The 26812-nt window shown below is 43.7% G+C and overlaps 2 protein-coding genes and 1 pseudogene across 3 annotated transcripts; all 3 read right to left on the minus strand.

Moving 5' to 3' along the window:
* Positions 1-137: 137 nt before the first annotated feature.
* Positions 138-8871, minus strand: LOC139553595 (ribosomal protein S6 kinase-like 1). 2 transcript variants are annotated; one of them, XM_071366096.1, is made up of 12 exons: positions 8738-8871; positions 7795-7917; positions 7247-7420; positions 6352-6476; positions 5744-5836; positions 5439-5486; positions 4625-4757; positions 2887-4389; positions 2680-2769; positions 2436-2518; positions 1907-2002; positions 138-1754 (listed from the first exon to the last, which is right to left on the minus strand). In XM_071366096.1, exons 3-12 carry the CDS (start codon positions 7380-7382, stop codon positions 1644-1646), a joined length of 2418 nt encoding a protein of 805 aa, XP_071222197.1. In that variant the 5' UTR covers positions 7383-7420; positions 7795-7917; positions 8738-8871; the 3' UTR covers positions 138-1643. The 2 variants fall into 2 exon arrangements, with proteins under 2 accessions (XP_071222197.1, XP_071222198.1); XM_071366097.1 differs by lacking the exons at positions 7795-7917; positions 8738-8871 and having other exon boundaries at positions 7239-7319.
* Positions 8872-9750: 879 nt separating this feature from the next.
* LOC139553084 (olfactomedin-4-like) lies at positions 9751-16767 on the minus strand (annotated as a pseudogene).
* Positions 16768-17173: 406 nt separating this feature from the next.
* LOC139553080 (leucine-rich repeat-containing protein 74A-like) lies at positions 17174-22622 on the minus strand. The gene is made up of 13 exons (XM_071365046.1): positions 22209-22622; positions 21876-22051; positions 20393-20500; positions 20071-20164; positions 19916-19965; positions 19736-19817; positions 19504-19589; positions 19207-19401; positions 19026-19121; positions 18800-18943; positions 18464-18568; positions 18219-18304; positions 17174-17890 (listed from the first exon to the last, which is right to left on the minus strand). The coding sequence occupies exons 1-13, from the start codon at positions 22315-22317 to the stop codon at positions 17275-17277; spliced, it is 1947 nt and encodes a 648-aa protein (XP_071221147.1). The 5' UTR covers positions 22318-22622; the 3' UTR covers positions 17174-17274.
* Between the last annotated feature and the right edge of the window lie 4190 nt (positions 22623-26812).

Genomic DNA, 26812 nt, shown 5'->3' on the forward strand with positions numbered 1-26812 from the left:
ACACTTGCCTTTTTTACAGAATGCTCTCAAAATGACTGATGACAATAATTCAGAAACCAGGTGGCTGGTGTGGTTTAAAATAGCTATTGCCAGGGCTTGGAAGCTAAAAGAAATGGAGAAGTTTGAAAGAAGCAAGCCACATCACAAGTACGTTTTAATTTCACATGCACAAGTCAGGAAGTGGGTAGACTGTCTGAGCTGTGGTAAATGTTTAGTTATGAAGGCTATGTACAGATGACCAAGCAAAAATACAAGGCATTGCTTCTTTTTTATTAACCTCCAAAAAGTCAGTGTTTGACAATGAAAAAAATGTTCATGCTTGGTGATAAGGATAATATTCATGGAATCACTGAACAAAAATATAAACGCAACATGCAAGAATTTACAGAGTTACAGTTCACTTTACCCCTACCTACATGTACAAATTACGTCGACTAACCTGTATCCTTGCACGTTGACTCGGTACCCCCTGTATATAGCCTCGTTATTGTTACTTTTTATTACATTTCTTACTTTAGTTTATTTAGTAAATTTGTTCTTAACTCTTATTTCTTGAACTGCATTGTTGGTTAAGGGCTTGTAAGTAAGCATTTCACAGTAAGGTCTACCTACACCTGTTGTAGTCAGCGCATGTGACAAATCAAATTTGATATAAGGAAATAAATTCAGCATGGATCAGAAAACCAGTCAGTATCTGGTGTGTCCACCATTTGCCTCATGCAGCACAACACATCTCCTTCGCATAGAGCTCTCGATTGTGCAAACCCACAGTTTCCTCAGCTGTCCGGGTGGCTACACTCAGACAATCCCGTAGGTGAAGAAGAATGTGTAGGTCCTGAACTGGTGTGGTTACACGTGGTTGGCTGGTTGTACTGCAAAGTTCTCTAAAATGACGTTGGAGGCGGCTTACGGAAGAGAAATTAACATTACATACTCTGGCAACAGCTCTCGTGGACATTACTGCAGTCAGCATGGCAATTGCACGCTCCCTCAAAACTTGTGACATCTGTGGCAACACATTTTAGAGTAGCCTTTTATTGTCCCCAGCACAAGGTGCACCTGTGTAATGATCATGCTTCTTGGTATACCACACCTGTCAGGTGGATGGATTATATTGGCAAAGGATAAATGCTCACTAACAGGAATGTAAAAAAAAAAAACAATTTAACAAAATTTGAGAGAAATACATTTGTGTTTATGGAACATTTCTGGGGTCTTTTATTTCAGCTCATGAAACACGGGACCAACACTTTGTTGCGTTTATATTTTTGTTCAGTATATTAACAGAAGTATTGCTTGTCATTTGTATAACAGAAGTACCCCAAAAGTCAGCTGATAAAGAGTACACTTTAATCTTTAAAACATCTTGCCCTACCATATGTCAAAAGGACAGGTGAGGTTTACACTAGCCTCTATCATTCAAACATGGAGGTTGGTTGTTGCAGGGTTGACATGTTAGCTGTGTGTCTGCTGCTCTGAATTACACTTCTAATCAATCTATCATCTTTCTTTGGGAAGTAAGATGCTCAGGAAGTAGCACCAGAGCTGGGGCTTCAACTATTTTAGCCACAAGGGGGCAGTGGCTGCCCAGAACAGTTCAGGCTGCATTTAGGCCAGAGACACACAGGTAGTCTGTTGGCATGTTAACTTGACAGTGCCTTCCAGGAGACACCATTGAAGAAGGGGTGACACTTGATGTCACTCACACCACCGCCTCCAGAGCCCAAACGATAACCAGCATCAAACTGCAGCAGCTGTGGAACATATAATTGTCACTCATTCAGAAATATATGAGTTTGTACAATATTTGTGGCTCTGTGTTTCTGTGATAGCAGGCTAGCGTTTATATGTTTACGGTACCTAAAGTACAGGCCACATGGGTGTGTAAGGGGGATGTAGTTCTTACCTCAGTGAGCAGGGAGGCGGCTGCAGTACTCAGGTGGTCTGGGATCAGGAGCTGGGTGTGAGAATGCACCCCGGCTGGGTGGAACTGCCACAGGGGCTGGAGGCACAGGCATACAGTTTCATTAAACAACCATGCCTTGATAATGGTACCAACCAGAGGAGCAACTTTGGTTTTAGAACTGGGGGGGACATATATAAAATGTATATTTCCCCCCGTCTTATAAACACTACAAACAGCCTACCCGACCGCTCGGAGGCGTCCGCATGGTCCTAAAGCACACCGTTGCCTGGTTTTGTATAACTTTCCAATTATAAAAACGGGGGGGGGGACAAACATGCAATTTCAGAATGTTGGGAGGGGGACATGTTCCCAGTGAAAGTTGTGCCCCTGGTACCAACAACAGATATACATTATCAACAGGCCCAGTGGGCAGCAGTGTCAATATATACAGGTTTGGATTTACTACAGCATAGGGAAAGAAACAGATAGAGACCATGGAAAACAGATTATTCAATAGAGTGTTGTTTACCATTCCAGTAAGAAGTTCAATCAGCAATGCCCCCAGACTCCACCAGTCACAAGCCTCTGTGATTTTGGACACACCTCCAATCTCTGTTGGCCAACAACAGAACTTGTTATTCACAGATTTATTGTTGGATCAAGCTAAATGTCTGATTCTTACCACTAGATGGCACTTTATATCTAGGGTAGGAACCCTATGTGTAACGGTTGTAACATGTGACTGAAGTTTATTGAATAAAGAGTATTTTCACCTGGGGCACAGTACATCTGGTCCATAGCTTTAGAGTTGATTTCTGACTGAACTTCACTCCACTGGCCAAAGAATGTCAGGCAGACCTTTCCTAGTGAGAAACATGAAATTATGTCACAATCAAAGTTAGTTGAGTTTTCAAGACTCATGCCAAAAACAGACCAACAATGACACCCCATACCAAGTTAAAGTGATTTAGGTGACTAACCATTGCTCGTGAGCAGGATATTCTTTGGGTTGAGGTCTCGGCACACCACACCTTGCTGGTGAAGACTTTCCAGGGCCAGGAGGATCTGAGCCCCCAACAGACGCACCTCTGGCTCAGGCAGCCCCCAGCTACTTTGCCTGGCCCTGTCTCTCCCTCTGGAGGCCTTGGCTGGGAACTTGGGTAGGTGGCACCAGCCATCCACCTCAATGATTTGATCCTCATCCTGTCCATCCGATTCCTCTGACTTTAGGAAAGCATCCATGTCCCCCTTCCGGCACTGTGGGGAGGCCCCTGTGGGATCAGGGGTGTTGGGGTAACATAGTGATCCTTTCTCTCGGGGGAGGTCCTTACTCACAGGGCTCAGCAGCTCCCAGCCCTCCTCCACTGGCTCTCTGCCAGGAGGCCCCACCTGATACTTCACCCCTGTGAGGGCCAGAGAAGTGCCTGGCTGGATCCCCAGCTGTGTCCCAGTACTGTGACAGTGAGAGACTGAGGGGGGGTGAGAGTTCCCTGAGGATGTCCTCATGAGCTTCAGCTTGTCTACTGTAGAGGGACACACAGCTCTGCCAGGCTGGGAAGTCTCTGTGTCCCTGGTTACTGAATTCACCATGCTCTCCTCAGTAATGTGATGGTTTACCTTCTCCTTCCCTCTACCCTGGTGTGTGTCTGTCACAGTGTTCTCAAGGTCTCTACCTGAAACACTGTCTTGGTGAGAGCCATTGGAGGTCAAAGTTGCTCTCTCACTAACCTGGCTTTGATTATGGAGGGGTAATTGCAATGTAGTGGGAACGTAACTTTTCTGTGAATATAAACTGATAGAATGATCCTTGAAGTTCAATGTTGACCCTGTACCACCAGAAGAGGTCTGAGTTGTTTGAGGTACAGATTTACCTGCAGCTATATCTGAGTCAGTACGAGTCTCTGCATAGGGGGCTGAACTTTCACAGTTACGAGTCAGATCAGCCTTCCACACAATGTTGAAATCCAAACTGGATTCAATTTTTTCTGTTCCAGTGGCCTTCCTAGAGGGCTCAGAGGTGACATCAGGGGCCTGATCGATACACAGATGACCACAGAGAGCAGGTTTGTCCTGAGTTTTAGAGTGCAAACACTGACTGAGGCCTGCTGGATGGATATGGGGACTGGTGTCTGACCTAGATAAGGAGGGCTGTGTCGCCGGAGTGTGTGGCGCTGCAGACCTGGAGTTGTTCTGCAGGCAGCCTGTCTCCTCGCAGTAGGAGTGGGTCCTACAGCTTTCTAGACGATGCTGAGCCTCGAGCCAGAATGCCGGGGAGTCTGTGTCTGGGCTCTCCTCGTTCTCCGTCTCCAGGAGAGAGGTTTTCTCTGTGCCCTTTCTGTCATTCTGCTGGTAGTCTGAGCTGATGGTAGGGGAGGTGTAGCTGTTCTTCATTTTGATCCTGTGCTGGCTGGGACTGGAGCATTCTGCGTGCTCTTTGGCTCGGTCGTTCCTCACCTTGTGCAGTTTGGAGAAAAGCTTCCCACCTACAGATCAAAGAAAAGTCAACACATCAGACAATAGTTGTTTTTCTTCATTTGAATTCAGCTATCTTTTCTACTCTCTATGGCATCCTTGACCCAAAATGGCTGAAAAGTGCAGACATCAGCAAAAAATGAAAACTGTTGGTCCACTGCCTTTGCATGGCTATAGGCTAGATAAGAGCATCAGCTAAATCTCCCATACTGCAGGGCTGGCAGGCAGAGCCTGTGTTCAGCTCACCTTGAACATGCTCCAGATGCAGGTACACAGCATCCTCACTGACATAGTACCTCAGCAGCTTCACCATGAAGGGGACCCCCTGGGGGATGATAGTGGGCTGGTCCCGGCTCTCCCAGCTCGACTTGGGCAGGCTCTGTGACGACACAGCGCAACAGATCAACACACATATTACTATGCTGTTATTACCTTTGTCAAAATACTACTGTACTACACATTATTTTCAGGCTAGTCTTAATAAGTCTATTGTTAATTGATCGAAAAACAAATCGCTCTACCAGTGCCTAGATAGCAGTTTTTCTGAGACCTACACCGTAGCCAACCCTGCAACAGTATGTTCCAATAGCAACTCTCTGGTTACAGAGATGGGAGGTGCATTTGCACTAAGAGGGTCAAAGTAGAGGGCTTTTAGCCAGATCAATGGAGAAGGATACTCATGGAGACAAGGCTGATAATATTCCTATCAACATGGGCTGCCCTGGCTGGCTGGCAGGGATCCAGACAGTACAGCAGCCATCTGTGCACTGGATATGCATCTACACAGATAGACATTTTACATTTAGCAGACACTCTTATCCAGAGCAACTTGTAGGAGCAATTAGGGTTTAGTGCCTTGCTCAAGGGCACAAAGACAGATTTTTCACCAAGTCGGCTTGGGGATTCAAACCAGCAACCTTTCAGTTACTGGCCCAACGCTCTCAACCACTAGGCTACCTGCACTGCTAGATAGCTACACTACATGTGTACTCTGTCATTCTGCCCTGCCACCCTCCCCCCTGACATACTGTATTGGCAGTGCTGAAGCATAAGTACTTACTTTAACAACGAATTTCTCCTTGGTAATCAGGCTTTGGACAATCAGGACCTTGGGGAGAAGACATACATTTTATGTTAGTTTAAATAAAGCTGAGAATAAATTGAGTAGTATGTTATTAGATGGTTATGACAGTTTTGGGACAAGTTCATATTTGGAAAGGTAAGCATCATGGTTCACTGGATCTATAAGACGTGGCTAATAAAGGGTTAACTACAGCCAGGATGTCTGTTCAAGAGATTATCATCAGCTGGAACAAACAGTTCAAGTATACTGGTTGAGAGCAGTGAGTGTAAAAACCTCCCTACCTTATCGATGATCCCCACCACTCTACACATCTCCAGATCCTCCACTGGGGAGCTCAGGTGTCTGATTGGCCGGAATCTCAGACTACTGTAACCCTGGTGATAAAAAGAGATTACTGCACAGATGTCAGCAATGTGGACACGTGTTTGTGTTGAATTCACATCTGAAAGTGCTTCTACTCTGGGATTAGTTACATTCTTAGGACATATATTAGAATGTTACATAAGAGAGAGGGGAAGAGAGAGTGCCCAGCGGCCCAGTGCGAGCCACCCTGGCAGATCGTGTAACAGAGGGGATGTTGTGCTGCTCTGTAGCCAACCTCCAGAGACTGTTAGCAGCACAGACTGGTTGCTCTGAAGATGTGACTCAGACTTTCCCAGAAGGAAATGATTCAGAGGTGGACATATAAATAGCATGTCAACCAACTCTTCAATAAACAGACTAGACATATAAATCAATACAGGACTGAAAATCTGGAAAATGAGTGCCCAGTATCATTGAGTAACACAGATGGTCAGACCAGGTTGATTACCATTCATAAGATGTGCACAGTAGTATGGCATGTTAATTGTGTCGAAGGAGGGTTTACTGTAAAAAGTAATCTTCTTACCCCTAAGTGAGAGTTCCCCTTCCCCAGGTTGTCCTGCAGGTGGGAGATAAAGATTTCCTCTGCCCTCTTTAGATACTGAGTAGTCTTCCTCTTCACTGCCTCCCGGCGCTCCTTGTTAGGGTCCACTGGAAGACAGACCAACCTCAGATTTCTCTCACCCTCAAACAGAGAGGGACTGAAACCTCACTTGACTAAACTGAAATCAACTCACAGGGATTGACATTAAGGGTTGCCCTATTGCCCGGGGCAAGTGAACTGAGCAGTTGCGCAACTTGAGCCTGCTCTGAGGTTGCCCTATTGGCCAGGTGATAAAAAAAAGAAAAAGTAAAACAACCAAACTGTAAAGAGTTCCAGTAGCCTAAAACTGATCTTTCTCATTCCTCCACATTGTTTATCCTAAGTGAATGTATGGCATTATGCCAGTCAGAGAAGCTGAGCCTGCTCTTAATTGTTTTTTTTACTGAACTACCGAATTCAAAGAATTCCAGTCCTGCAAAGTGATCATAATCTTCGGGCAACCAAAAAATACTCCTGACTTGCCGTATGGGCAAGTGCCTTTCAGACTTTAATGTCAATCCCTGACTCATATAATTCAAAAGCTTCTGTTTTACCTACCTCACTAAAACAGCAGAGGAAAGAGAGCAGAATAAAATTCAGCATGCTTTACCAGTATGGAAATCTCTCCTCTGACTTTGGCTTTCTGAATTCCTGTTTTTCATAGCAATTATTTAATTCTGCTTTTCAATGGATGAATCATGGACCGACAAATCCACATGTTCCTGTTTCATACCGCGTGACTTGTTCTCACTGTGTTGACTAGCTGATCTACTCAATATCACCATAACCAGAACCCTGCATGTTGACAGAATACAGTACAGTAGATTTACCGCTGTACCTTGAACTCCATTGAGCAGCAGGTCAACCCCGTTCTTGTAGTAGCTGAAGGCAGCCTCATAGTCTTCACTGACCTCCCTGTCCAGAGCCATGCGGATCTGCTTGGCTGCCTCCACCAGGTAGTCTCTCTTGGCCATGGCTGTCCTGGCTCGACCCTGTGGAGGTCCAGACGGGCCTAGAAGCCGCACAACAGACCCGGTTAAAGGAGTGTACTGTATGTAATCACACTGATCTGTATGTTCTAGGAGGGATCATAACACGACTAGCCACCGCTAAGACTTTCCTCTCTTTAAAGGAAGTTGGCTAAGAATAATCCCTATACTGGCGGTGAATGATTGATGAAATCTCCAGAGGTGGTAACTGCCGAAAACCAAGAGTCAATATATCCCCAGGGCTATAGTAAATCCCTTATCTAGTCACTTGTCTGAGAAAAACATGACAGCAAAGCACGAGACAGAGAGTAATGTGATCAATAACAGACTGTTTCTGTTTCTCTCCCCTTCTCCATGCTAGCGTCAGATCATAAACCTGTGGAGTAAGTTGTCTCACATTTGCTCCCTGGTCCTATCAGCAGTGGAACTCATCACTGGCAGCAGTCAGTCGGCTCACTGGGGGGTTATCCTCCTCCACTTGAAGGTTAAAGTCTTTGTTGACGAGCATGACGATACGAACCTGGGTAATCAGAGAGTTTGGTTCAACTTCAGCAGAGCACAGGAAGTGATTATGAGTGTGCTGCTCCTGTATTATTGGTGATGAATGAACAGACACTGTCAGTGCTGCCGGGGTGGCCGAGGATCGAACGATGACTCAGAGTGCTTAACTGCCTGATGTCCACTCACTCATGTCAGACTAAATACATATAGGAAAGCTGTGGGCAGATCCCTGTTGTCAGGGGACTTGTAAATGCTAATGTATTGCAATCAGAGAAGCTCTTAGAATACCACAAATGTGCACTATGAAAATGTGCTGATGCCTTACTACAGTACCATTGTGACATGGGGTTAGCGTTGTATACACACCCACACACATACATTCATTATCATCTCTCATACAGTCTGAGGGGAAGTCAAGCCAAGTAGCACTGCAGCACCCTAGTGTGTCTGTCGTTGAGAATCCACACAGAAATAACATGCAGTCAGCCTCCTGCAGTATTCCCATGATACATGCACCGACATCCTTGATACCAATGACAAACATATCATGTGATAATAGAGACAAGATTCACAATGGAATAATCACATTTGTTTGTCTCGAATGGATAATTGCTTGCATCATACACACATCATGGTCGCCACACGACAGACAGGGATGCTATAGCATATAATAAGCCACTGTCATGAAACAGCCATCTGCAGTCTCTCTTGATCCTCCCTCACACTGCTATTTAAGCATATCTGATCTGGCCCTCCTTAGAGGGGGAGGCAGGCTAGAATAGATCTAGAAATCAGTGCTGCTACACACACACAAACACCACTACATATATTCTACCTACCTGATGTGATCAGAGCATGCCCTGGACCCACCGCTCCAGTAGCAGCCTGCGTCCTCAGCAGCCTCCCTCCCTTCACGGATCTCAGGAAAAGGAGGAGAGAGCTCAGCGAGGCTGCCTATTGGCTTGCGATGATGTCACTAAGGGTACCATTAGCCACAAGGCCTTCACTTCCCCTCTCTCATCCTGACAGATGCAAGATTTAAAAAGACAGTGCTATTTTTGTCTTGCTGTATCTCCAGACCTTTTTTTTCAATTTCAGATAGATTTTGCAATATGTTACAGTATGCTATAGTGTACTTTTGTATGAAAATGTGAATGATTCAATGGATTTGTTCAACAATTACCTGAAACCGTAAGAATAAAATAATGTGCCTGGTTCATTGTTGTATATGCAGTGGGTGGCTGCTATGTGGGCTCACCCTGCCTGGTTAGTCTAATCAGCTCTGACTTGGTCCTCAGTACCAGATGGAGCCAGCTTCTCACTGGAGTACAAAGAACAAACCCAGGGGAGGGCTTGCTTACAGAGGAGCCGGGTGGAAGCTCCAGCCTGAGCCAAAGGAGGGGAGGAAAGGAGAGGCCCAGCCCATCAGCCCTAAGCTAGGGTGGGAGGGGTCTGATATCATACTGGGGATGAGTCATATTGAGGTGCTAGTTATACGGATTGACTCAAATTCGACTGAAAATTAAGGGGTGGGATACTGCACCCCTATACTCTTTCTTATTGGACTGCCTAGGTAATGGGAGGGAATCTGACACAGTGGCTGGGTATTTTTAGTAATGATAATAATGCACATTTTATTTTTCAATCCAATTTCAAATGAACCGAAATAGAACACACAGTTATTTCAATGATTCAGTTTGATTTTATTTCAGGAATTCAAGAGACATGATTTTAAAATGCATGTCAATGTATCAGACAAAGTAATGAATATCTATCTATTCAGCGAAGCCCCATGCTATCAGAAAGTCATATCAGTGGCATCAGTCAAGATACGATAGACCAGAGGGGGAATCTAGTCTTTGTTAAACTTGACACTATAGGACACATAGTAGCCCTTGTTGTACATGTAGATTTTCTGATCAATAGGGTTGTAGTGCAGGTTTAAATCTTCATCCTGGAACTTCTCAAATGGAATGCTGAGGTAGTTCTCCTGCTCTGTTTTGGTGTCATAGGAGTAGAATATCTCCTCTGTGTGAACATCGACTGGTCTAGTAGCATAGAGAACACCACACACCATGAAGGCATTACCTACCAATGATTTGTACACACCGGTACTCCATACATCCTCTATACCAAATTCATCCTCGTTTACTTTGGCAATGACCATTTTACCTTTGGATTCATATGTGGCACGTTACCCACAGTCCATTCTCATCGGCTGAGAAATCCATGTTCTGATTGGCTGAGAAACTGTATGAGAACGTTGCACTGGCCTTTTCAATTACTCTGTAGTCATATTTGGATATGGTCAAATTCAGTTTAGCCATGCTGAATGGGCCTTTGTGCAAGGAGGAGCACTGCCAGAGTCCTGCAAAATGACCTCCAGCAGGCCACAAATGTGCATGTGTCTGCTCAAACGGTCAGAAACAGACCCCATGAGGGTGGTATGAGGGCCCGACGTCCACAGGTGGGGGTTGTGCTTACAGCCTAACACCGTGCAGGACGTTTGGCATTTGCCAGAGAACACCAAGATTGGAAAATTCGCCACTGGCGCCCTGTGCTCTTCACAGATGAAAGCAGGTTCACACTGAGCACATGAGCACATGTGACAGACGTGACAGAGTCTGGAGACGCCGTGGAGAACGTTCTGCTGCCTGCAACATCCTCCAGCATGACCGGTTTGGCGGTGGGTCAGTCATGGTGTGGGGTGGCATTTCTTTGTGGGGCCGCACAGCCCTCCATGTGCTCGCCAGAGGTAGCCTGACTGCCATTAGGTACCGAGATGAGATCCTCAGACCCCTTGTGAGACCATATGCTGACACATGCACATTTGTGGCCTGCTGGAGGTCGTTTTGCAGGGCTCTGGCAGTGCTCCTCCTTGCACAAAGGCGGAGGTAGCGGTCCTGCTGCTGGGTTGTTGCCCTCCTACGGCCTCCTCCACGTCTCCTGATGTACTGGCCTGTCTCCTGGTAGCGCCTCCATGCTCTGGACACTACGCTGACAGACACAGCAAACCTTCTTGCCACAGCTCGCATTGATGTGCCATCCTGGATGAGCTGCACTACCTGAGCCACTTGTGTGGGTTGTAGACTCCGTCTCATGCTACCACTAGAGTGAACGCACCGCCAGCATTCAAAAGTGACCAAAACATCAGCCAGGAAGCATAGGAACTGAGAAGTGGTCAACACCTGCAGAACCACTCCTTTATTGGGGGTGTCTGCTAATTACCTATAATTTCCACCTTTTGTCTATTCCATTTGCACAACAGCATGTTAAATTTATTGTCAATCAGTGTTGCTTCCTAAGTGGACAGTTTGATTTCACAAATGAAAGTCCCTTACCAGCCAAGCCACCGCAGGGCAAAGGAAAGTCAGGAGCAGTAGAAATGGAGCCATCTTGTCTCCAGTGTTGTTCTGGTGAGTCTCCTTGTCTGTTCGCACTGTATTTTTAAAGACCCTCCTATCAGCTCATCAGAAACATCTTGCTTCTTCCCAAAGTTACTGCTGTTGCGTAATAGACTCCCTTCAATTCTTGACACAATATATGCAGACATCCTTGTTTGCTTGTGATAAAATACTCAAATACAATTTTCTGAAACCTGTCTCTTATCCTTTTATTGATCACAATGATGATGTGGACATAGAGTTCATGAGAAACAGGCCATATGGGCATATGATGACATCATGTTATAGATGGTACATGATATTATCAACCGCGTAACCTTACTATCAGTCATCAGCAATGTGGCAGGATATCATGTTGACATAAGCATATGATAGTATAATAAAGAATTGTCATCCTTATTCCAATTTTATAGCCTAGCAAGTTCCAGCACACAAATATTACTTTATTTCTCCTCATGGGACTTTAGATTGTATGTTGGTAAGAAGTATAGTACTGGTTTATGTGTTTGATTCTGCCCTAGTTTTTCCATGAACCACATTTTAGTAGTTAATTCAATCAAGCAGAGTTCCATAGTCCGATCAATACTGTTATGCATGTTTGAATAATAATAAATTGCTAATATAATAAATGGCCTTTGTAAATGATTCTTTAATTTACAGGAAATGATGGCCAAAGTGGATTGGGTCTATGTTCAACATGGTTTTATCGTAGTATTTTTTAGATAAGAAAGGGAACAAAGAAAATGTGGTTTTTCAAGACTTTTCTGTAGTCTACACATGTAAACTTTCAAATTAAATTGAACACGTTTTATTTTCTATTTGGTTAGATATCAATAATGAGCAGACTAAGTATACTCAGGAATGAAGGGGTTTATTGTTAATTAATTCTTAACAATGTGCTGCATATTGAGAGATATTATCCCCTAATACAGTATCACAATACCCCGCTTTAATGTTGGTGACACTGTTTGATACCTACAGTACATGAAGATTAACAAAGTCTACAGCCCAAAACTACGTTTCCTCTAACTTTAAGTTTGGAACTGAATTTGCTACCAGCATAAGGGACTGTTATCAGCATGGAAAAAACACAATTAAAGTATTTTATATAAGATATAGTCATGCTTATTAGCCACAACTGACCTTCATTTGGCTGATACACATCATTATATAAGTACTAATACACCTCATTATATACAGTGGGGAGAACAAGTATTTGATACACTGCCGATTTTGCAGGTTTTCCTACTTACAAAGCATGTAGAGGTCTGTCATTTTTATCATAGGTACACTTCAACTGTGAGAGACGGAATCTAAAACAAAAATCCAGAAAATCACATTGTATGATTTTTAAGTAATTAATTTGCATTTTATTGCATGACATAAGTATTTGATCACCTACCAACCAGTAAGAATTCCGGCTCTCACAGACCTGTTAGTTTTTCTTTAAGAAGCCCTCCTGTTCTCCACTCATTACCTGTATTAACTGCACCTGTTTGAACTCGTTACCTGTATAAAAGACACCTGTCCACACACTCAATCAAACAGACTCCAACCTCTCCACAATGGCCAAGACCAGAGAGCTGTGTAAGGACATCAGGGATAAATTGTAGACCTGTACAAGGCTGGGATGGGCTACAGGACAATAGGCAAGCAGCTTGGTGAGAAGGCAACAACTGTTGGCACAATTATTAGAAAATGGAAGAAGTTCAAGATGACGGTCAATCACCCTCGGTCTGGGGCTCCATGCAAGATCTCACCTCGTGGGGCATCAATGATCATGAGGAATGTGAGGGATCAGCCCAGAACTACACGGCAGGACCTGGTCAATGACCTGAAGAGAGCTGGGACCACAGTCTCAAAGAAAACCATTAGTAACACACTACGCCGTCATGGATTAAAATCCTGCAGCGCACGCAAGGTCCCCCTGCTCAAGCCAGCGCATGTCCAGGCCCGTCTGAAGTTTGCCAATGACCATCTGGATGATCCAGAGGAGGAATGGGAGAAGGTCATGTGGTCTGATGAGACAAAAATAGAGCTTTTTGCTCTAAACTCCACTCGCCGTGTTTGGAGGAATAGAAGGATGAGTACAACCCCAAGAACACCATCCCAACCGTGAAGCATGGAGGTGGAAACATCATTCTTTGGGGATGCTTTTCTGCAAAGGGGACAGGACGACTGCACCGTATTGAGGGGAGGATGGATGGGGCCATGTATCGCGAGATCTTGGCCAACAACCTCCTTCCCTCAGTAAGAGCATTGAAGATGGGTCGTGGCTGGGTCTTCCAGCATGACAACGACACGAAGCACACAGCCATGGCAACTAAGGAGTGGCTCCGTAAGAAGCATCTCAAGGTCCTGGAGTGGCCTAGCCAGTCTCCAGACCTGAACCCAATAGAAAATCTTTGGAGGGAGCTGAAAGTCCGTATTGCCCAGCGACAGCCCCGAAACCTGAAGGATCTGGAGAAGATCTGTAGGGAGGAGTGGGCCAAAATCCCTGCTGCAGTGTGTGCAAACCTAGTCAAGAACTACAGGAAACGTATGATCTCTGTAATTGCAAACAAAGGTTTCTGTACCAAATATTAAGTTCTGCTTTTCTGATGTATCAAATACTTATGTCATGCAATAAAATGCAAATTAATTACTTAAAAATCATACAATGTGATTTTCTGGATTTTTGTTTTAGATTCCGTCTCTCATAGTTGAAGTGTACCTATGATAAAAATGACAGACCTCTACATGCTTTGTAAGTAGGAAAACCTGCAAAATCGTCAGTGTATCAAATACTTGTTCTCCCCACTGTAGGTGCTGATTCAGCCTAAGACTGAAGGAATCATAATACTTAAATACAATGAAGACAGTACTATTTCAGATGTCAAAAGTAAACACTTGAACATTAATGCTTAGTCAGATATGTATTCTAAATCAATGAGCATAAAACAGGGTGTTCTACATAATCAGAGCAACTACAAAAGAGATTAAATCTGATTTGAGTATAATGAGTTTCAATATGAGATGCCGCAATAGGCCTTTTATCAGACCAAGAGTTGTGTTGACAGTGGCCTGGTTGTCAAACCAGAGATGATAGTTGACATAGTCATCGTTGTACATGTCAAGTTTCTGTTCAGTGGGTTGAAGTCGAGGTTGACACACTTGTCCTTGAACCACTCAAATGTAATGCTCATGTAGTTCTCTTGTTTTGTCTTGTATTCATAAGTGTAAAATATCTCCTCACAGTGAATGTCAACTGTTCTGACAGCATAGAAAACCACACATGCCATGAAGGCAGATGGTTTGCACACACTGGTTTCTCACAACTCCTCTATACCCACGGATGGTTTATGCATTTTGTAACGGTTTTGACTTGAGGTTATTCATAGGGGTGCCAGGTAGGTTGTGCCTACCAGAGAAAGCATGGGTTTCTCCTTTTAGTTTGGGAGGGAATGAGTCCCATCTGGTCCGTCAAGTCACACCAATACAAAGGACTTATATAAAAGTCAAGATGGAAATATACTTTTCATAAACCCCTTAAAACATTGGAAAGAACTTCAAACAAGTGTATTCTTTTGCGTAGTTGTATTAACAACATAAATGATCACACACCCCCACACACAATATAACAAATCAATGCACTTATGTTCATTTAGAAATGTCCTGTACCTCGGGCATAAAAAGAGTCCAGCCCGGTAAATAAGTTCAGTGACTCAAGTGACCTTAGTCACGCAACGTTTGTCCGTAGCGTAAACCCAGTATATTCATACACTCAAAATTACACTTATTTTGCAACACAACTATAAAGCGTATCAAAGACTAATCAAAGAATAATACGTCTTAACAACTAGATAAATCACAGTATACATCACCCCAAACAAATGAAATACCGTGTACAAAAAGTTGTAGTCAGTCGGTCAGTCAGATAATCCGCCAACAGATCTCCAGCGGAGAAAAGGCCACGAAAACCAACGGAGAGTTGTAGTCCACAGACGCACAGAGTGGATCCAATCCTGGGTAAACTCGTTTTAAGGCTACAAAACACACTGTAAGGCAACAAACAAACGTAATAGCGAAGCTTCATGACCTGAAGGTAGTACACATCCTCATTCATGTCTCAATCACAACTTTACCTTTGCGCAGCTGATGCTGGCTATTTAATGGGGAATTAAAGGGGAAGCGCCCTATTAGAAGGAGAAGCACTGAGACGGTTCAGAAATATTCAGGGCCGTCACAATTTGAGCAATTACCATTTTACCCTTGGACTCCTCTGTGGCATAGGTCACCCACAGCCCACTCTCATCAGCAGCAAAGTCTAGGTTCTGATTGGGTGAGTGACTGTATACGAATCTGGTGCTAGCCTTTGCAATCACCCTGTGCTCATATTTTATAGTAGTACAATTCAGTTTGGCCAGGCTAAATGGGTTGTTAAATTGATAATACAGGATGTTATAACGAACAATGAAGTTGTTGCCAGTTCCATACCAGCTACTTGACAAGCTTTGGTGTTTAAATGGAGTTCTCAAAATAAGATTTTTGTATTTTCTGTAAAAGCTCATGTCAACAATTGAGGCACTGCCCAGAGTACCAGTATTGAGATTCAGAACCATGCACAGGCTAAGAATCATTCCCCCACCCTCCCCAATTTGTAGCCACCATTCAAGTGGGCATTCAGTTGAATGACGATGGGCTTGCTAATTGTGGTTATACCTCCGTGCTCCCAGGACCCTGAGAAAAGAGGGTACAGTCAGTGACATCAAACGTGCAAGAGTCTTATGACAAGGGTGTGTATAATTTTAAAAGTGGTCTTTGACTTTGAAGATTGAAGATCTGGTTGTGGTGCCTATCACACTCCTCCAGTTTGAGCTATATCTTGATGTAGTCACGACGGGTCACCAGCAGCAGGTTCTCATCGTACCTCTCCAGCTTGGTCAGGACCACCAGCATGGAGGAGATTTGAGAGAGAACACAGATGAGCAACCACAAGACCAAAAGTTGTAAATCTTACAAAAGAGAAATATCTCAAGTGAAAAGTCGACATGGTCATTGACCATAGCTGTATCATGACCATATGAGTTGTTAGGAACAGTCTTGGGTAGTTACCTGCTGGTGCAAAGACTCAAAGACAGTAGTGGAGGTCTGTATAGAGCCCAGGAGCTCCTGCACCAGTCTCCACCTGCTTGATCTGCACCTTCACCTCCTACATTAGGCCTCGCTGTACGCATCAGGGTTCTTCTCCATCAGCTCCATCAACACCGTCAGGGTCACTATATTCTCTGCACACACTGTCAGCTTATTCTCATATGTCTCAAACTGGAGGGAAGGATATTTTTTAGACAGTAAGTACCTAAGTCACATATCATAGGCAAACTGAACTATTGTTAAGGAAATATAGTCATCAGAACCGTTGCGCATTGCAGAATCTATGGTGTACATCAGAGAGTGATAGGCCTTCACACCCACACTGTCACCATCAGAGACACAAGTCAGACAACTGTGAGACGTCAGTGATCTTTGACAAACAGATTCTATCTGCCAGGATGTTTTTAGTGCAGGGATGTCATATAATGTTGTGGTGGGTATTAGAATTTTCACAGATAATTCATGGGTGTGCACTTAGCATCTACACTCGGCAACTTTCCCAGACATAATGCAAAGTGCTATGGTCTGAGCAGGATCTTTGCCAACCCTGGTACTAAATGGTATCTTAAATAAAAGAGGTCATAGTATTGAGCTAAGGCACATCAATTCAACAACTAACCCGATACATTTAAAGATAATCATACCATCTAATTTAGCTGGGTAAGAATAAGGTTTGCATGAAACGTGGCCATGTATACTGGAATAATATTTATTTTGAGGTTTTGTGTAATACATGGACTCTATGTAATTATTAATACTTATTATTAATATTTCCAGTAAAAATATATAACGATGGGTCAGTGGAGCTGTTACTGCATAGTAAGACACAGCAGCATTAGTCACTTTGATGATTGTGTTTGATTCTGTTCATGTGGAGTTTTATCCACGCGTTTCTTCTTTTTCTTCACATTGGTGGTTTTGGTTTTAGTGTCTGGCTGCTTGGAGTTCAGTGCTGGACTGGACCTGGTCAGGTGGTTGGCAGTGGGGCTCAGCTTGGTGTGGTCAACATCAGGGTTGGAGTCAGAGAGCATCCCCTGGGCCGAGGAGGGTTTGGATTGGGGGTATCGTTGGGAGTCATCCATCAGGTTGGGCTGGGAGTAGGAGCGCATGGTGGGGGAACTGGTGGGCCGTTGGTGGGTGCTGCCCCCTAGCATGGGGAGGTGGATGTGCTCACTGCTCAGGTTTGTGACAGAGTAGCGGCTGCTGTTGGACATGACAATGTGGTGCCAGGAGCTGAGTGGGGTGGCAGAGAAGTGCTGGGGGCCACTGGAGTCCTCCTTGGTGCCCTCTGGGGACATGACCATGGAGCTGCGGGGGGTGTTGGCCTCCACGGCGCTCTGGAAGGTCTTCAGGATGCGCTCGCTCTTCTGCTTCTCTTTCTTCTGACGGGACTCCACCTTACGCAGCTGCCGCCGGTGGTCCCGCATCATCTGCTTCCTGGTGTCGGCCAGGCCCCTGAGGAGAAACCAAAGAATGTATTTAATGTGATGATTCACTTAAACTCATTTAATTTCAAGTCAGATGTAAACTGGACTTTCTCAGCTTTTGAATGGGGAAAACATTGGCATGGCACTACAAGCAATTACACATAGATAAGACTGCCCTACTTCAACACTCTGACCATAAAGGTCTGCTCATGTTTTGTTTGTATGGTAAACAGGTGTAGACAGTTCATGACAAGTTTCTGTTCAGTTCTCAGGTTATTGCTGATGTTAGGTGTTTTCTTTACACACCCATAATGGTCTCCCCACTCTGGCAGTTTGTTCTTATGATAAAAGCCCACCTGTAGTCTACCATTCCTGTCCTTTCACGATCCAGTCTCTGAATCAACTCCTCAATCTGGTATCGATCCAAGGGGATGTTGGATTGCTGTAATGGTTACATAAGACATAAGAGTAAACAAATAAAGACTATGAGCTAGCTGGCCACTAACTTCAATATAAAGTACATCTTGGAGCATTGGAAATGCATTAGCTCAACAGACCTGGCAAATGTCAGGGACTATGGAATGAGCAATTAGTTTGAGACCTGCACAGCCTTCCTGAAGTCTGCCACAGGCACTCGCATTGTCCCATCTTTATCGATTTTCCGAAAGAAGTCCCAAAGACGCAGCTTCCGTTCATCCAGATAATCCTTCAAAGAAAATAATAGAGCGGTTGGGACGGGGTTTTTTGTCTTAAAATTCCCCCCTATTTCAAATCTTGCACTGTCTTTAAAAACAGCCATAAAATAGGTCCTAGTTTGTAGAATTAGCCGTAAACAAAAAAGAATACAATGCACTGGTATGCAATGATATCACTTGTGAGTACTACTTTTCTACATGACTAAAATAGTTTTATGAGTAACAGTAGCCTACCACAGTACCTGGATTACTTTCATTGGGTCAAGGCGTTTGGGTGGTTTCTTAGCGATAAAGCCCCCGACCCCTGCATACTGCACCTCTAGAGAGGGATGCTCCTGGCATGTCAGATCCAGCAGCTGCACAAAGTTCTCATTCACCAACACATTCTACACACAAACACAAAATATTAAGTTCAAATGCAGGGACCAAAACACTTCTGTACATCAAGAAGAGAACAACAACGCTCACGGATATGTTGATCTCCTCCAGAGCAGTTTTGGGGGTGTTCTTGACCACAGTAATAAGAGCCAGCGCCCCCTCCACTGTCAGAGAGTTATAAGCCAGCTGCGGGGACACAAAACATAGAAAGTCACACTAGTTTCATACCACACAGGTCAATGGGTGTGTGCCCTGTCCATCAAGCACCTACCATCAGTGCTCTGAGAGTGTCGTTGGCCTCCAGCCCCTTGCACAGCATGCCCACCCCCTCGTTGGTGATGCGGTTGTTGTTGAGGTCCAGGTACACCAGAGTGTTGTTGAATTTCAGTGCCTCTCCTAAAGCCAAGGCCCCCTCATTCCCAAAGCCATTCCAGGACAGGTCCAGGTGTTTCAGGGTCACATTCACCTATGTGAATAGTAGGTATTTTGATCACATACTGTTTTACTCTTTTTTTTAACGAACTTACACCTTAAATGTGAGAATTGGGTTGAGTATGTTTATCCAAACCTTGAGGCCGGCACAGAAAGCCACAGCTCCTTTCATTCTCAGATGGTTCCAGCTCAAGTCTAGTACCTCCAGAGCTTCATTGTTTGCTGTAGGATTATGTCAGTGACAGCAGATGTAAAACACTCACATTGTGCATGATTCTAACCCTAATGACTCCATTTGCCTGTATACTCCATGAGACTGCTCAGCTGTAATGATGTGAGATACAGACATAAAGTGAAATGGTCTCTACCTAACATCTGGCCCAGATGCTCCCCACCTCTCCCACAGAACTGATTGTGGCTCAAGTCCAGCTCCTTTACTCTATAGTTGTTCTATAGGGAGAGATATTGCAAGTAGCTAGCTATAGACTCCAATGATAGTAATATCATCAATATGCCTGCATGTTTGAATGTAATTTATTTTCACTTACTGCCAGGGCATCTGCAAAACTTTTAGCATCGTCCTCTATGAATCCATTCCCTGTGAAGAAATTGTTTATATAAAAAGATTCAGAAATAGAGTAGAGAAATATAGTATCTAACAGACCATTCTTTTTGTTTCCATTTTCAAATCTGTGTGTACTACCTGAAAGTTTGATGGATTTGATGGAAATGTTATCGAGCAACATTTTTGCTATGCACTCAGCCCCTTCAGACTGTAGGTGATTGTTGGACAAATCCTACGAGACAAACAGTGGGCATGTTAACACAGAGCTATAATTCCATGAAAGCATGACCCGCAAGACTCTTATGCCCTCTTGTGGCAGATTCAAATCAAATCAAAGATTGTGGGACATATCATGTCATACTTATCCCCACTTCTGAATAAACATGTTATAGAGATACCAGATACAATTACTTTACCTTCTTACAGAGAACTGCCTAAAGACCATCTCATACAAACTTACCAGATGCTGAATGGTGAAATTTGCCTTTAACATCTCTAGAAGGTATCTGGCTCCCTCAGCCAGCAGGTAGTTGTCTGCCAACTCCAGGTTGGTGATGTGCATGTCAGTCTGAGAAGAAACATTGGAACATAAAGAGCGTTCCTTGAACATAAAGAGCGTTCCTTGAACATAAAGAGCGTTCCTTGAACATAAAGAACGTTCCTTGAACATAAAGAGCGTTCCTTGAACATAAAGAGCGTTCCTTGAACATAAAGAGCGTTCCTTGAACATAAAGAGCGTTCCTTGAACATAAAGAGCGTTCCTTGAACATAAAGAACGTTCCTTGAACATAAAGAGCGTTCCTTGAACATAAAGAGCGTTCCTTGAACATAAAGAGCGTTCCTTGAACATAAAGAGCGTTCCTTGAACATAAAGAGCGTTCCTTGAACATAAAGAGCGTTCCTTGAACATAAAGAGCATTCCTTGAACATAAAGAGCGTTCCTTGAACATAAAGAACGTTCCTTGAACATAAAGAGCATTCCTTGAACATAAAGAGCGTTCCTTGAACATAAAGAGCATTCCTTGAACATAAAGAGCGTTCCTTGAACATAAAGAGCGTTCCTTGAACATAAAGAGCATTCCTTGAACATAAAGAGCGTTCCTTGAACATAAAGAGCGTTCCTTGAACATAAAGAGCGTTCCTTGAACATAAAGAGCATTCCTTGAACATAAAGAGCGTTCCTTGAACATAAAGAACGTTCCTTGAACATAAAGAGCGTTCCTTGAACATAAAGAGCGTTCCTTGAACATAAAGAGCGTTCCTTGAACATAAAGAACGTTCCTTGAACATAAAGAGCGTTCCTTGAACATAAAGAGCGTTCCTTGAACATAAAGAGCATTCCTTGAACATAAAGAGCGTTCCTTGAACATAAAGAACGTTCCTTGAACATAAAGAACGTTCCTTGAACATAAAGAGCATTCCTTGAACATAAAGAGCATTCCTTGAACATAAAGAGCGTTCCTTGAACATAAAGAGCATTCCTTGAACATAAAGAGCGTTCCTTGAACATAAAGAACGTTCCTTGAACATAAAGAGCGTTCCTTGAACATAAAGAGCATTCCTTGAACATAAAGAGCGTTCCTTGAACATAAAGAGCATTCCTTGAACATAAAGAGCATTCCTTGAACATAAAGAGCGTTCCTTGAACATAAAGAACGTTCCTTGAACATAAAGAGCGTTCCTTGAACATAAAGAGCGTTCCTTGAACATAAAGAGCGTTCCTTGAACATAAAGAGCATTCCTTGAACATAAAGAGCGTTCCTTGAACATAAAGAGCGTTCCTTGAACATAAAGAGCGTTCCTTGAACATAAAGAACGTTCCTTGAACATAAAGAGCGTTCCTTGAACATAAAGAGCGTTCCTTGAACATAAAGAGCATTCCTTGAACATAAAGAGCATTCCTTGAAGTTGATATTATGTCAATAGACGTCCACCAGACTTACCACCAGAGCGATGGCTAGTGCCTTGCCCCCTGGAGGTCCCAGGCCGTGGTGGTTGAGGTTCATGGTGGAGGTGCCCAGGTTCCGGAGGAAGTAGGAGACAGGAACCACCCCGACCAGCTTGCAGGCCTGCAGGTATATCTCAGCAGTCGATGTGTCTTTACTGGTCTTTTTCACCTCTAACAATGACAAGAAGTGGTGTCACTATCAGACAACCATCAGTGTGAGATATGCATCAAACAAATCAACTTACAATACAAACAATGATACATTGTAATAACAACAGTGAGGTGATGTGTTATTATCCATAAAATGTCAATATAATAGCCTACTCACCATCAATCTCCAGGTCTGTATCCCACTTATCCTCCAGGTCTAGGTCTTCTGCAGAGGATGGACTGTCATTATCTGCTAGGCAGAGGGACTCGAGAGATAGGACAGACATCTTCTCTGTCCTAACAGTCACATACTCAAGGTCTACAACATGTTTGTTGAATTTGTATTTTACTTCCCGTTATGACTTTGGCTCTTCCCACATTATGCACTGGTATCTGTGAGGGCTGAGCAACTGTTGTTGCAACAGTGAAATCAAATACCCACCTGAGTTGTCCCAAACTGTAATTCAATCCTAAGGAGACCATGGTGTGTCATAAAGAATTCACCACTCACAGGGAAGGGCTAAGAGAAGGCCTATTGAGTATTATCATTTTTAGTAGATTTCTACCTACAACACACAAACAAAATGCTGCATTCCCGGTTCAAGACCATGACAATCTTCTACAAATATTCCAACATGAGCAGCTTTCTTGTTGTTAAACTTGTTTTATTTGTTATCACTGTCATCTTGAAATCTACAGTAAAATGATAATCTGGCACTGAGGTGGTTGCAGCAGTCACGGTTAGTTCTACCTGGAAACCCTGGGATGTTTTTATCCTAAACCATAACACTTACCTAACCATTTCAAAAATGTTACCCTTTCTATGAGCATATAATATAAACTACAACGCGAAAGGTACAGTTTACTTCACTTTTAATCATGTCAGCACATGTAACAGCAGTTTACAGCACTTTTTTTGTTTTTTATTCTTCCTCTCCCCAATTCACTTAAACTATATTTCTTTATTTCCCATGGGCTTCACCAGAGTACCCCCTAGTGGCTGGAATACAACTGTATTAAGCCCCTTACAACACCCCCCTGCAAAAACTAAATGTTTCCCCAAACATTTCACTGGCCTCAAAACAAACAGAGGATGTAAGTACTGGTCATGAGAACAACTGAGAACTGGCCTAACAGCCATATAACTATCTAGACATGTCCAGTCTACCTTTATGGGCAAAGACGCAACCCCCACTAAACATTATTACACTGTGATTAGTAAAGGTAAACGAGAAAATATACACATCTGAACATCTCTAGTTGGTATCCTGATAAGAGCTTGGCAGCCCTAAAATGTTTGGGCCTCCTCTGCCGAGCTGAACCGCGGGGCAAGGTCATGGGTGACCCCAATGAATCAGTGTCCACTTCATCATGAGATGATTGAGTCTCTGAGCCCTCAGCTGTTTCCATATTTACCCCCTTCTCCACAGACCTCTACTGGGTGTTTCAACAGGTTCCTCAAATGTTAGGGAATTACATGACATGAGCATATTGCGATGCAGAATCCGGGCCCTGCCTGTACCAATCTTGTGGTGTGACCTCAGACATGGCTGTCATCACCTTTCCTGGTTACCACCACGTGTATTTGGTCCTCCCAGTGTGATCTTAGCTTTCCCGGCCCCCCACGTTCTGACATGTTCCTCACCAGTACACGATCCCCTGAGACCAGAACCAAACTCATTTTCTTCTGATCGTAGCAGGCTTTTCCCTTTGCTGTTGATTTCTCCATGTTTCTAATGGCGATGTCATAGGCTTTCACCATCTGTTACTGCCACTTCTTAGCATAATCCTGGTATGATTTCTACTGTTCCTTTATCTGTAACCCAAAGACAAGGTCAACAGGTAGCAGTGGAGCCCTTCCAAAGAGCAGGAAATACAGTGAGAACCCAGTAGCATCACTGGTGGTACAATTATATGCATGAATGACCTTGTTCAGATAATCACCCCCAGTTGGCCCTTTTCTCTTCATCTAGTGTGCGCAACATTGACAACCGTGTATGGTTAAATCTCTCCACCGGATTCCCATGTGGATGATATGGAGAGGTTCTGGAATTGGCTATTCCTGTACAGTTCTGCAAGGCTCTGAATAACTGATTTTCAAACTGTCTTCCCTGATCATGATGGATTTTTGACACAAAGCCAAACTTTGGGCAAAAAATAATCGGAAAGCTTTTTTGTTAAAGTTTTCCCTGACTTATTTCTGGTGGGGTAGGCTTGCGCAAATTTTGTAAAGTTATCTAAAATAACAAAAATGTACTCGTAGCGCCCTCTGCTTTTCTCCAAATGCACATAGTCAATTGAAATCATCTGGAAAGGAGCTGTAGCTCGTACATGTAGCATTGGAGCCCTAGTTATTACACAGGGTTTCTTTTGTTTGATACACTTACACACTTTAGTGATAAAGTGTTCAATGTCATGTTGCATACGCGGCCAATAAAGGCGTTCTCGTGCTAAGTTCAACACTCTTTCTGTTCCTAGTTGGGCCATTTCACTGTGTAAGTACTTGTAAATCAGTGTTCTATACTGACTTGGTACCATAACTTGTGTTCTTTTTGCTGTTTTCCTTTGTAATAATCCATCTAGTGAGACATGCAGCCTGTTCCACTCTTGCAGTAACTGTTTGACTTAGTTTCACTCTTGTTGACATTCTGTTGGGTTTAGGTTTAGTTCTTTGACTTTTCAGTTCCAAGATTCTTGATACAGCTGCATCCTTTAACTGAGCCTGCATGAGATCATGTGGAGACAGTGGGTGTGTAACTGTTCCCCCTCACCATGACAGCTCATCTTGCACTGATGGCCTTAGTGTGACCGTGGATATCCAAGTTACAGTCATTCTGTTGTGTCTGAACATTATTGAGTGTTGCTTTTACCATCTCAAGTGAGTGTTTCTCTGTGCAGTCTTCCATGTAATGTTCAGCATGCAAAGGAGAGCGTGACAGAAAGTCTGCGTCAGTGTTTACCTTTCCAAGACGATACTTCAGTGTGAGATTAAAGTCAGACAGCTCCGCCACCCAGCGATGACCGGTGGCATTGAGTCTTGCTGTAGTTAGTATATATGTCAAGGGGTTATTATCACAGTACACTGTCACAGAGGGAGCATAGTCACTGCCCATTTGAGGGCCAAGAATTCCAGTTTCCCAGAGTGAAGGTGATAGTTTCTCTCTGCTCGAGTCAGGGTGCGGGAGCCATATCCAATGACTCACAGTTTTCCACTTTGTCGTTGGTATAACACACCTCCCAATCCCTCTTCAGAGGCATCAACATGCAGGATAAAAGGCTCCTTGAAATCTGGGTAAGCAAGCACAGGTGGATTAGTCAACATACTCACCAAGTGCTCTAATGCTCTCTGGTGAGCATCCTCCCATATAACTTTCTGGTTGGGCAGAGCCTGTTCCGACTGCATAGCTACCTTGGTCCTTCTCTTCCCGGATGCTGGGGTCTCCGACTTCACTGCTAGTAAGTCAGAGACATTTAGCAAGTTGTGAGAAGTTTTGTACATAACCCCTATAGTACCCTAGAAACCCCAGTAGTTTCCTCAGCTCTCTCACGTTTGTTGGTGGCCTGTTTACCAGTTCTTGCACTGCTACAATTTCTTTAACATCCATTCTGTAACCCTCAGCAGAAATTATTTTTCCTAAATAACGGACCTCATTCTTGAATAGGTCACACTTATCAGCCCTGAGTTTAATAACCTATTTATTTTGCTGCCTGAGTACCTGACGGACATCTTCCACATGTTGTTCAAATGACTGACTAAAAATAAGAATATCATCCAAATATGGTATACAGATTCTCTCTCTTATACCCTCTAAACTTTCCTCCATGCTTTGTTGGAAGGCGAGGGACTGTTTGATAAGCCAAAGGGAATTCTATTGTTCAGGAGCCCCTGAAGGTGGCTTTTCACCTCAGCATACAATGGGCGTGGCACACCGTTGTATCCTCTTTGCCACTGGTATGTTATCAGTCAATGTTATCTCCATTCTGAGATTTTCAATACACCCTATGTCCATGTCATTACATTTACATTTTAGTCATTTAGCAGACGCTCTTATCCAGAGCGACTTACAGTAGAGTGCATACATTTTATTACATTTTTACATACTGAGACAAGGATATCCCTACCGGCCAAGAGCAGACGCTCTTATCCAGAGCGACTTACAGTAGAGTGCATACATTTTTATTTTTTATTTTTAATATTTTTAAATTTTATTTTTAATTAAAAAAATATATATAATTACATACTGAGACAAGGATATCCCTACCGGCCAAACCCTCCCTAACCCGGACGACGCTATGCCAATTGTGCGTCGCCCCACGGATCTCCCGGTTGCGGCCGGCTGCGACAGAGCCTGGGCGCGAACCCAGCCCAGCCTGGGCGTGAACCCAGAGACTCTGGTGGCGCAGCTAGCACTGCGATGCAGTGCCCTAGACCACTGCGCCACCCGGGAGATGTCATCTTTGGTGAAAAACAGCTGATTCCTCTCTGGGAATCTGTTTGACTAATTCTTGTTGTTCATCAAGTGCTGAACATCTACAGGTGGGTCCCACCACTCCATGTGACTGTTGTCAGGGCCAGGCTCTGGTGGGGATCTGTCCTGAACCTGTTCTACAGTAACCTTTTCTCCACTGGGCACAGGAACCGGGTGACACGCTATTACTCTGTAATGTCCCTATCACTGTTTGTCTTGGTAAGTATGTCATGTTTGGTAGTATTCACTACTGCAATGTCAACTTTTCGAGATGGCCGTTTTGATGTTTTCACAACCTGACTTTGTAGGTCCA

This window comes from Salvelinus alpinus, chromosome 25, assembly GCF_045679555.1.
Source record: "Salvelinus alpinus chromosome 25, SLU_Salpinus.1, whole genome shotgun sequence".
NCBI lineage: Eukaryota > Metazoa > Chordata > Actinopteri > Salmoniformes > Salmonidae > Salvelinus > Salvelinus alpinus.

What these genes read in the sequence shown, in the direction of transcription:
- LOC139553595 (XM_071366096.1), bottom strand. Translation starts at nt 7,382, where the DNA reads ATGGCCAAGAGAGACTACCTGGTGGAGGCAGCCAAGCAGATCCGCATG. An exon ending in GCTGCTCAATGGAGTTCAAG is followed by an intron (nt 6,477 to 7,246) that starts GTACAGCGGTAA and finishes TCTGTCTTCCAG; the next exon opens with TGGACCCTAACAAGGAGCGC. An exon ending in AGGGGAACTCTCACTTAGGG is followed by an intron (nt 5,837 to 6,351) that starts GTAAGAAGATTA and finishes TTTTATCACCAG; the next exon opens with GGTTACAGTAGTCTGAGATT.
- LOC139553080 (XM_071365046.1), bottom strand. Translation starts at nt 22,317, where the DNA reads ATGTCTGTCCTATCTCTCGAGTCCCTCTGCCTAGCAGATAATGACAGT. An exon ending in ACTTCAGGAAGGCTGTGCAG is followed by an intron (nt 18,305 to 18,463) that starts GTCTCAAACTAA and finishes TAACCATTACAG; the next exon opens with CAATCCAACATCCCCTTGGA. An exon ending in ACAGGAATGGTAGACTACAG is followed by an intron (nt 17,891 to 18,218) that starts GTGGGCTTTTAT and finishes GTTTCTCCTCAG; the next exon opens with GGGCCTGGCCGACACCAGGA.